Genomic DNA, 11191 nt, shown 5'->3' with positions numbered 1-11191 from the left:
ATATATGTACTCTATTACAAAGACATTTTATGGTCACATATCTTCCCAAGAGAAATGCGTGCTATGAACTCCAAAAGATATGCTGTTTATTGAATGTTTGTTGGAGAAAAGCTCAAAAAATTTAAAGACTGGGCACAACTCAAATGCCCAACAACAAAGGAATGAAATAAACATTTGTGGAATATCAATATAATGGGCTACTAACAGAAATAAAACATATGAACTAGAGATGTTTTATTTCCTGATTTGGGTGGTGGTTATATGCATGTATTCACTTTGTCATAATTCACTGAGCAATACACTTAAGATTTGTTCACTCTTCTGTGTTAATAAAAGCTTAAAAATGTAGAGTAAGCCTTGCATTTGTCAGTGAAACTTCTCTCAATTTCTCATGAAAAAACCTGTATGAATATCATGGAAATTCTTCACACATTCTGATAATGATTTTCCTGTCAGTATTAGAAAAAGAAGATAAACTATCACAATGCCAAATAAGGGTTCCTTGTAGTGGATCCTCTACGACAATGTACTTTAGGTGAGCAGTTGCAGAAATCTTGTGGTAGTTTTTTTGGGGAAACTCAGCAGTTGTTACATTATTGCACTAATGCTTACTGTACATATTTCCTTGTTTAAGGAGGAGGTAAGAAATTAGTAGTTTACCCAGTCAAACACAGAAAACAAATAAGTTCATCCCAGTGGATATTTAAAAGAGTTTTAAGATAGTAAGAACATTTTAATTTACTTCTTTCTCAACAATAAAATTCCCAAGGTAAGGCATACTTTAGGGACATAAATTCTCCCAGAACATAAAATTATGGAACTACTTATTTACATTTTAATCCGCATGAAGAAGACAATTTGTTTCAGAGTGGAATCTTACTAGTTCCTTGGGAAGAAATCTAAGAATAAAACCAAGTGACTCCTAGAAAGCCTGACCTCTTCTTTGTGCAGAGGCACAGGTAGCGGTGGGAAGATGGAGATGCTGAAAATGAGTACAATTTATACTCGATGTTAATTTTAGTTCTCTAAAGAAGAAAGGAACTCATTGGAATGTAAGTTAAGATCATTTTTTATCTATTTCTGCTCCAATGTTTATTCTTCAAGAAATCAAAAATGAGTTGAATGGATTTATAGGAAGATGAAAATGATTGACATTTAGAATGTATTTATTTGGTACATAAAGGAACAACCACTGTCAGATCATAACTGGTTAGAATGCTACACCAATATAATAAAAAGTAATGTAAAAGCCTGTAAGAGTCACAAAGAGGTCATAGTCAAGTGAAATCCCTCTTCAAGTTCAATGATTGTGCCCTGAACAGGAGAGAAGCTCGGCCATTCACTCCAGGTGTCTTACCATTTGTATGGAATGTTGCATTGGGTTATAAACATCATGTTCAATGCATGGGATGAGGGTTAATGAGGGAACTATAAGCGTGAGCACAATTTGCAGATGTTTAAGAGCCTTTGTACTTGAGTAAACTTACACTCTAGTATAGAGTCCAAGGAGCTTTCTTGGTAATCAACAGTCCTTTCACTGTCAAATTTGCCTTTTGGCATTGACTGATTCTGTATCCTAGAAAGGATATGCAGAATTGGCTTGAGACATGGGGAGATCTAAGGTTCCCTTTTGGGAGAGTGACGTCGTAGAAAGGATAGAGACTCTTAATTCAGACAAGGCATGGCTTAATCTCAAATAACCTTTAGGAGATATTAGCTCAGGGACACCACCTTTAACATTTACGGCTTTAATTGCCTGCTCTGTAAAGTGGAGATGGCAAAATGTTTCTCTCTTACCCAGGCTTGGGTGAAAGTCAAATGGGTTGACATTTGCAAAGCACTTGGGGCTGAGTCTAGTAAGTTTCAAATACACTACAGATGCTATTCCTTGTCCCATGTTCATTGTAGCCTAAAATGTATCATGAAGCCAATCATGCCCTTTAGCACTGCATGGTGGAACATGATTGTGTATTTGCCACCAGCCCTGTGGTCTTGGGTCAGACATCTTGGAACCTCAATTTTCTTATTTACAAAGGTAAACTTGGAGCTAGAGTTTTCTCAGCTCCCTAAAATTTTAAAAATCTACAGCTCTGAATGAATAGTTTATAGGTTTTTCTCGTTTTCCATCTCCTAGGCTTCACAGACTTCTTACCTCTTGTTCCTATACCAGATCAATTGTTGCTATTTTCTCTTCTCCTCTCTCTGTTTATTTTGTTGTTGCTGAACTACCTTGAGGATTATTTTAGATTATTGCTTTGTTTTGTTTTAGTTTTTTTTGTTGTTTTTGTTTATCTTTTGCTGAGGTAGATGAGCCCTGAGCTAACATCCATGCCAGGTTTCCTCTATTTTGTATGTGGGTGGCAGACTTGAGCTGGCCATCAAAGAGTGGTGTAGGTCCTCACTGGGAACAGAACCTGAGCTGCCAAAGTGGAACATGCCATACTTAACTATGAGACCATGGGGCTTGCCCTTGTTTTAGATTATTTTTAATTATAAAGTTGGTTCATGCATATTCCTTCCTTTTAACAAAGTCTTAAAATTGCAGGTAAGCTACCATCTTCTTTGATTACTCACTCGCACCCAAATTTGCTCCCTCTCTGTTCTCAGAGATGATAACTGCTCATTTGGTGGATAGCCTTCCAGGTTTTTTTAATTTTATTTATACACACATGTAAATAATTATAATTAGGGATAATTTTGAGGTTTAAAAATGTTCCTAATATCATCCTGTACACATCATTCTGTAACTTGCTTTTCCTTCATATATCTTAGCAAAGTAACCATGTTTATACATACAGAGTACTTAATTTTTAAACTTCTGTACAGTGTTCCATAGAATGACTATACCAAGGTTTATTGTGTTCTTACTTCTCTGGAGAATATTTACATGGATTCTGGTTTTTCGTTACTTTAAACAATAGTGAAGTGGAAGTCATTGTTTTTCCATTGTGTTTTTCTTCTGGGTAGATACTAGGTAATGGAATTTCTGAGTCACCAGGTACGTGCTCTTGAAAAAAAATTAAAGAGATAGTGAAATCCAGGCTCTCCAGCCCCTGCGATATGAATGATCATTTTCTCTCACTACCTCATAGATATTTTATATTTTCACATATTTTGTCTGTTTGATGGGTGAAAATCGTATGTAATGTTTCCATTTGGTTGTGATGATTATTAGGGAGATTAAGCATTTTTTCATGTTTACTGGGAATTTGTGTTTTCTTCTGGCATGCCATTATATATCTTTTGCCTGCCATTGCAATGATACTTGCTATTTTATTTGATGATTTGCTGTAGTTCCTTGTGTATTTTGCTTTTAATCCTTTGCAATATGTGTTTCAATATTTTTTCCAATCTATGTGTTGTAATTTTACTCAGAGTGTATGTTGGCATATAGTCATTTAAAATTACCTAGTAAAATTTACCAACATTTTCTTCACGTGGTTTTTATGTTCTGTTTAAGAAGACCATCCCTACCACAAAATCATAATACTATTCTTTACAGTTTTCTTGTTATATATTTATGGTTAGGATTTTTTTTAGTTTAAGTGGTGTGGGGTAGAATTTTAATATAATTTATTTTTTCAAATGACCATCCAAATATTCTAACACTTTTTTTATGAGTAATTCATCTTTGTCTATTTTAGTAACAACACCTTCCTTTTTTAATTGTGACAGCTTTATATCTGTGTTTATATCTAGAATAGCACATTCTTTTTCTTTGTTTTTCTTTTTCAAAATTGTCTTGGCTAGTTTTGAATGTTTTCTCTTCCATAAATTTTAAAATCAGATTGTTTCATTACAAATTGTATTTAGATGCTGGTTGGAATTCCATTAAGTTTACCAAATGATTTGGTGAATGTCCTAGCCCAATCAGCCTTAGATTATCCGAAGCAAGTCTGTAGCCTGACCAAATCAGCTTTATTGACCCAATGCAATGAGAGAGGCTACATACCCTATGAAGCATGGGTGTCTCATTGAACAAAGGAAAAATAGAGTTATTATGAAATTTTGAGAAGGGTAGAGTTTAGGTGAAATTTAAGTCAAGACAAAATTTTTATAAACTCATAGCAAAGCAGGACTGTAGGTAACAGGGCCAACATCAGAATAGATCTAAACCACAAAGCAGACACAGGGTTCTGTTTCCTTAGAAACTGCCAAATTAAGATAGACATGGAATGATGTATCCTGAAATCCCTCAAGTGGAGCTCTGTACCTGATTTGGAAATGATACTGCTTTCCTATGTCAAAGTGACTTAGATCTTTCAGGCCAGAGTGGGATGTTTCCTCTGGTTCATATAAATTCAAACAAATATTTTAGATAACCTATAATTTCAGAAAATAAAGTCTCATTGAACAAGAAAGCTGTCACTCAATGAAAAGGATTGTTAGGACACTTTACAGCTGCAGTTTATCTGTGGGAGAAATATTGTTTCTTGTTTACTTCACAGTTGGCTTATCTGTGTCTGCTATTCCAAGCTGAAGCAAGGTCAAACAGGTACTTACTCTCCAAGTGTGAGCTAATTTTTACTTGCTCAGGAGAAAATGAATGTTTTAAATTGAGCCTTTTGACTCAGTTATACAAAAAAATACATAAAATACGTCTTTTCTCTGATTTAGGCATTTCTTTCTTTGATTCATTAAAGCTCCATAATTTATATTTTGCTCTACACAAATCTTGAAGAATCCTTGTTAGGCTTATTAACGGTTATTTCATCAATTTGAATTGATGAATATGAGTTTTCCTAGTATAATTCATGTGATAATTATTGATTTTTATATTGATTTTCTATTCGTTTTGTTGAACTCTTTAAATTTTTTCTAAAAATTTATCTTAGCAGCATACTCTTGTCCATTTTCTATGTGAATGGCTGTTTTGCCTGCAAAGAGTGAGAGTATTTTCTTCCCTCTTTTTTCTATAACTCTTATGTCTCTTATTTTTTAGGTTTTAGTACTTTGTGCTCTCCACTATAAAATAGTATAAATTAAGTGCATCTTGATGTAGTTTCTGGTTATTATGTGAATTTTTCTAGTGTTTTACACTATACACATATATTCTCTGGAAGCTTCAGGAAGATTATTTTTACTAAGCTAAACAGTTTCTTTTGTTTCTAGTTCGGAAAAAAAATTGAGAGCAGCATTTTATCAAATTACTTTAAAAATTCTTTAAAAAATTCTTTAAAAATTCTATTGCAACAACAGTACTGTTTTCCCTTTTAATCGGGAAGTGTGGTGAATAATTTTATACATTTTCTAATGTTGACCAAATTCTTAGTTAAACTCTAATTTTCTCTTTTAAACACTTAAGTCATACTGCTTGTTAGAACTAATATATTTTATTAGCTAGACTTTTCTTTTTTTTTACACTAATGTTACTAAATTGAACTTGTAGTTCCTTTTCTTGTGTATTATGTTATACTTCTAAGAAATTTCAAATTGCATGCATTACCAATTCTCTGCTTTTCTCACTATAGAGTCGCAAAGGAACCAATGGCTGATGAAAACTATACAAGGATCACAGAGTTTATTTTCATAGGCTTAAAGTACCATCCTCGGATTCAAGTCTTCCTTTTCTTGCTCTTTCTGCTTTTTTACCTCATTACCATGACAGGAAACTTAGGCATGATTATTCTTATCTGGTATGATTCCCGCCTTCACACACCCATGTACTTTTTCCTCAGTCACCTGTCCTTTGTGGACATCTGCTTTTCATCAGTCGTGGGTCCCAAGATGCTCACTGACTTCTTCGCTGAAAGGAAAGCCATCTCTTTCCTGGGATGTGTCTTGCAGCAGTGGTTCTTTGGGTTCTTTGTGGCCATTGAGTGCCTTCTCCTGGCATCTATGGCCTATGATCGCTATGTGGCTATCTGTAACCCATTATTGTATTCAGCTGCCATGTCCAAGAGACTCTGCATACAGCTGGTGGTTGGACCCTATACCGTTGGGTTCCTAAACACCATGACTCACACAACGGCTGCTTTTCGACTTCCCTTTTGTCGTTCCAACATTATCAATCATTTCTTCTGTGACATGTCCCCCATTCTTTCTCTCATATGTGCTGATATCCAGATCAATAAATTATTAGTTTTCATTGTGGCTGGTGCTGTACTAGTCATCAGTAGCCTGACCATTATAGTCTCCTATTTTTACATCCTTACTGCCATCCTGAGGATCCACTCTGCTGATGGGAGACGCAAGGCTTTTTCCACCTGCTCGTCCCATCTCACAGCTGTTTCCATCTTATATGGGACTCTCTTCTTTATTTACGTGAGGCCAGGTGCAATATTTTCTCTGGACCTGAATAAAATGGTGTCAGTGTTCTACACAGCAGTGATCCCCATGTTGAATCCTCTCATTTACAGTTTGAGAAATAAAGAGGTGAAAGCTGCCATGCACAGGACAGTCACCAGGAGGATGTTTTGCATCAGAAGTTAAATTTCCATCTAAAATAGAAAATAGATAAAATAAAAAGCTTTCAAATATGGTTAGACTAACTGGTTACCATGGAAAGATGCTAAAGAATTTGAGGGATGGCATCCTACCATCCTTCTATGTGACTTTTATTTTAGTACCTACTTTTATTTTTTTTAACATATGCTTTTTGGTGAGGAAGATTGGCCATGAGCTAACATCTGTTGCCAATCTTCCTTTTTTTTTCCTCCCCAAAGTCCCAATACATTGTTGTATATCCTAGTTGTAAGTCCTTCTACTTCATTTTTTGTGGGATGCCACTGCAGCATGGCTTCATGAGGGGTATGCAGGTCCACGTGCAGGATCCAAACCAGTGAACCTCAGGCTGCCCAAGTGGAGAACATGAAATTGCTATGCCGCCAGACCACGCCCCCTGCTGTTTTTTTAAATCTCCATTTCATCATGTCCCTATAGATGATAAAAATTCCCAGTCACCTACAGAGTCAGAGCAATTATGCTTCTTCAAACATCTTCATTACTGGAAATATGCTAATAAATGTTGAACCCACCTAGCTAATAATACTGTTGCACTAGTTGGAACAACGTAAATGTCTAGACCAGGTGAGATTCATTGGAACAACATATATGTCCCCTACCCCTAAATATAGAATTGAAAATATCAGACCAGTTACTTGGCTTAAAATGATTTTTTGTTAACTAAAGGAATGTTCTATACCATGTTCCTTTTAATATCATTTATGGCTATTTTATTTAATTTTGTATTCTAAAAACAGAATGTCATGTTCATTGTAGGAAAAAGAAAATATGGACAAGCAAATGAAGAACAGCATTAACAACAACAAAAAAAACATATTTTTATTTTTCCACCAAGACAAGTCCTAGTAATAATTTCCAGATGCCTTTCTACATATTTGGCTGTTAAGTTGTTCCAACTGTTACTTTATTAATTGACATTTAGTTTTCTTGTCGCTGTTCAGATAACAACAAATAAGGTTAGCTTACGTAGAAATTAGAAATAAAACGCAAAAAAGAGACTTAGACGTTTTATAGAAAATAAGAAAAATTCTAAAATATCAGAGACAATAGGTGTTGAGAAAACAGAAGTAAACTAAACTGGAGAAAATTTATAGCCTATTGCCATGTTAACATTTTTGGTGTTTTCAAATAAAAAAAGGAATACAACAGCATGAAGTTTAAAAATATTTTAACACATTCTGCCCCCCTGAAAACATTGTGAAGAATTCAAGAGGAAATATAATTATTTTTAGGAAGGTAGAATGATTTTTGAACAGCATCTCTTTTGTACAAATTAGAGTCTGCAGGCATTTTAGCCCTGATGGTTGGACATGATCTAAAACTGTAAAATTTATCTCTAGAATATAGAAAGATCTACATCTCAGTAGAAAAAAAGACAGTGACACGTGCTTGAGTACTGATGCAGGGAAAACTAGGGTGTAGATTTACCTCCAGGCTCTGCCCGAGTAAATTCATGATGGGGTTACTAGACGAGCAAATGCTTTCTCAGGTAGAATTGATAGAATGACAGTGTCACAATCACTTCTCCTCACTCCGGGGATAGTTGAACCTGCTTTGAATAGTGCAGTTATTCTAAACATAGCACATTACAGGGACTGGTCATAGATTAGTTTGAGTTCAGTGGAAGTGAGCAGGCTGTGGAGGGAACTGAATACCAAGACATGGAGATGGTATATAGGCTAAGGATGATCATGTTTTCAATGACAAAATTGTCTCAGACAGGAAGAATGAGTTGTGTGCTAGAAAGCCAGAGAGAGAGAGAAATAATGCCAATAGGATGCTATTAAAAGATTCAGATATTAACTCAAATTTTTTTTCATTTAATTTATATTATTTATTTACTGTGGAAATAATTAAATGGACGATTGGATGAACAGTTTCAGATGTGAACATATTTGCCACTAATAGCGAAATAAGGTGATGTCTCTTTCTCTGGCTGAAAGAAAAATTATTAATGTTTTGGACTGTGCCTTAGAGCAGAGATTCTTTGGATTCTTGTGACTGGTAAGTAGTTCCTCTTGTCATCTATGGTAAATACCTATCTTTTAGAAACCAGAGCTCTATTTAGTTGCCATGTTACACAGATACTGTGCAGGAATAGTGGATAGGCTTGTACTGTTGCATTCATGAACCCCATTATATTTCATGACAAATGTTAAATTTCAATTCTTCCCCAGTATCGTTACTGAGACCTCTCCCTACCATTTACCATCAAATATTCTGACATCTCATCCAATGTGTTCTTACATAAAAATAGTTTATTATGGAATTTTTAAATTTATAGAATAATAGAATAGTATAACGAACCCCCATGTTCCCAGTATCCAGGTTGTTACTCTGTGCCCAGAGTTATAGCACACTTTAGGGGTCTAACCATCTGGATAGTCTCTATTTACTTCTTCCCTACCAACTGACAATCCATTCTACTGCTGGAAGGCACAGCCTTCTCCTCTTGCTTCTATCATAAATGACCTTTATGTTGGGCTTTCTATTACTTAGTCCCACACGTTTTCCTGGCTTTCTCTAAAGGAGTGAAACCTCTGACACTAAGTCCCATCATCACTAGGAGTATCTATAAAAAGAGAATTTTTTTGTCAAGACCTAAATCCATATCCAGTCTAGGAAATGGAAAAGAAAGAGCTTCCAGGCAAAACAAACACATTGGGAATTTTCCTATGATTCTAGGCCACTTCTGGCTACCTGATCATGATTTGTGTTTCTACCATTTTGGATATCATACTTGTTCCCTCCTTTCAATGGAAAAGAGAAATAGAAGTTCAAACCTCAACTCAGCAGTTCAAATTCTGCTTCCAGGGGATCTCTCTTCATCTTGAATTTGAACCACATGAATTTCCTCAAGGCCCCATTATCAGATCTCTGTATGCAAGGAAGGGTCTTGATAATCCCCTTGTTTTGTTGCCCCTCCTATTGAGTTTTCTGGCAGTAGAATTTCTGATTTCTAAGTTGAATGTTATAGGGTACCATCACAAATCTGATCTTTTTTATCTATGATTTTAAACTAGGAAAACTATGCAACATTAAAAAAAAATCCGAAAACCAAAAAACTTTTTTCACCTAAGTTATTGGGATCCAGGTAGCTTTTGGTTCAGCCTGGGGCCCACAGGGACATTTGTGAGTCCCATGTTCCCTCTGGGATGAGTGATGTGACACTGGACACTTCTGAAGCAATCTTGGGAGAAGAATGGTTACATAAGGGTAAAGCCAGAGAATTAATTCACAGTCATTCAGTAGCCACTCTGAGTCTCAACAATAATTGATCAAAATCACGGTCCTGCATCCTCTTCCCATAATACTTTACTCTTGCAGGCCTGAGGAGCTGTTACTGATGAGAGAAATAATGTGAGTCACAGAGTTTTAGGTTTTGTTCCTCTCATAGTATCTGGAGAACACCATCAGAATAAGCTATACCACATTTTATGTCTCACTCAAGAAGGGAAGTTTTATAACAACTTAAGGAAGAGTTCCTGGTTAAGAAAGGGAATCCACAGTTGATTATAAGCTTCTGTATATCTAAAATATCTCTTGATGCAGAACCTGACCTTCAGAATGGATCAGGTCTTCTCCTGATGTTTAAAAATTCTCTGAAAGTTGGGATTATCTGAGTAGACACTCTGCTTTTGCCAAGCTCTTGATATTTTATGGGTGGCTCATCCAAGGAGTGGACCATTAGACTCATTTAGACGAAAGTGGGCCATCATCTGAACTCAGGTTGATGAATCAATTTCTACAATCTCTTTGAATCTCCCAAGGAATCCCAATGACAAGTATAGTGGGTTTAAAGGGAAATCTGAAGATACTGATGAAGTGACTTGTCTGTAACCTATTAAGGTATCCCACTGAGTGTGATGAGAGGCTGTGTCCTCCTAGAGATTCCAGAATTCACTTTCTTTGACCATGTTTTTTACCACTTTTTTTCAATGATGAGGTAAAAAAGTTCTTTTTAATTGAGTAGATGTTTCAGTTTACTTAGATTATTATATATTTTAATGTATAAATTGAATCAGTCTTTTTACTAGTAAGACTATAAAATACATGTGCCTAAATTCTTAAAATCGGTTTTATCATTGCCCAGCACAAGGAATAAAAACACAATTTTGGGAAACAAAATCATAGCAGAATATTTAGAAAGTAGATCACAAAGAAGATAGAAATCATATGTAATTTTTTTTGTATTTTTTTTGTATTTTTTTGTATTTTTTTTGTATTTTTTTTCCAACAGCTTTATTGAGGTATCATTGACCTACAATAGATTGTACATATTTTCCCATATAGTTACATTTCCAGCAATCTTTATTCCTTTATTAAGATTCAGATTTCCATCTGGTATTATTTTCGTTCTGCATACAAAACTTTTAAAAACATTTCTAGTAGTACAGGACTTCTTGTGATAAACTCTTTCACTCTTTGTATGTCTGAAAAAGTTTTTCTTTCACCTTCATTTTTTTTTTCAGTTTTTTTTTATTGAGTTATTGATAGGTTACAATCTTGTGAAATTTCAATTGTACATTACTGTTTGTCAGTCATGTTGTAGGTGCACCACTTCACCCTTTGTGCCCACCCCCCACCCCACCTTTCCCCTGGTATCCACTAAACTGTTCTTGGTCCATAGTTTTAAATTCTTCATACGAGTGGAGTCATACACAGATTATCTTTCTCTTGCTGGCTTATTTCACTTAACATAATTCTCTCAAGGTCCATCCATGTT

At 35.2% G+C, this 11191-nt stretch overlaps 1 protein-coding gene across 1 annotated transcript; it reads left to right on the top strand.

Moving 5' to 3' along the window:
* Positions 1-5487: 5487 nt before the first annotated feature.
* LOC139040455 (olfactory receptor 5G9) lies at positions 5488-6432 on the top strand. The gene has a single exon (XM_070487223.1). It carries the CDS (start codon positions 5488-5490, stop codon positions 6430-6432), a length of 945 nt encoding a protein of 314 aa, XP_070343324.1.
* Positions 6433-11191: the final 4759 nt, after the last annotated feature.

The sequence above is a fragment of the Equus asinus genome, chromosome 17 (genome assembly GCF_041296235.1).
Source record: "Equus asinus isolate D_3611 breed Donkey chromosome 17, EquAss-T2T_v2, whole genome shotgun sequence".
NCBI lineage: Eukaryota > Metazoa > Chordata > Mammalia > Perissodactyla > Equidae > Equus > Equus asinus.
Note: the sequence above shows the minus strand (reverse complement) of the source record. Positions and strands in the feature narration are given on the sequence as shown.

Excerpts from the sequence above, each read along its gene's own strand:
- LOC139040455 (XM_070487223.1), top strand. The coding sequence starts at position 5,488 with ATGGCTGATGAAAACTATACAAGGATCACAGAGTTTATTTTCATAGGC.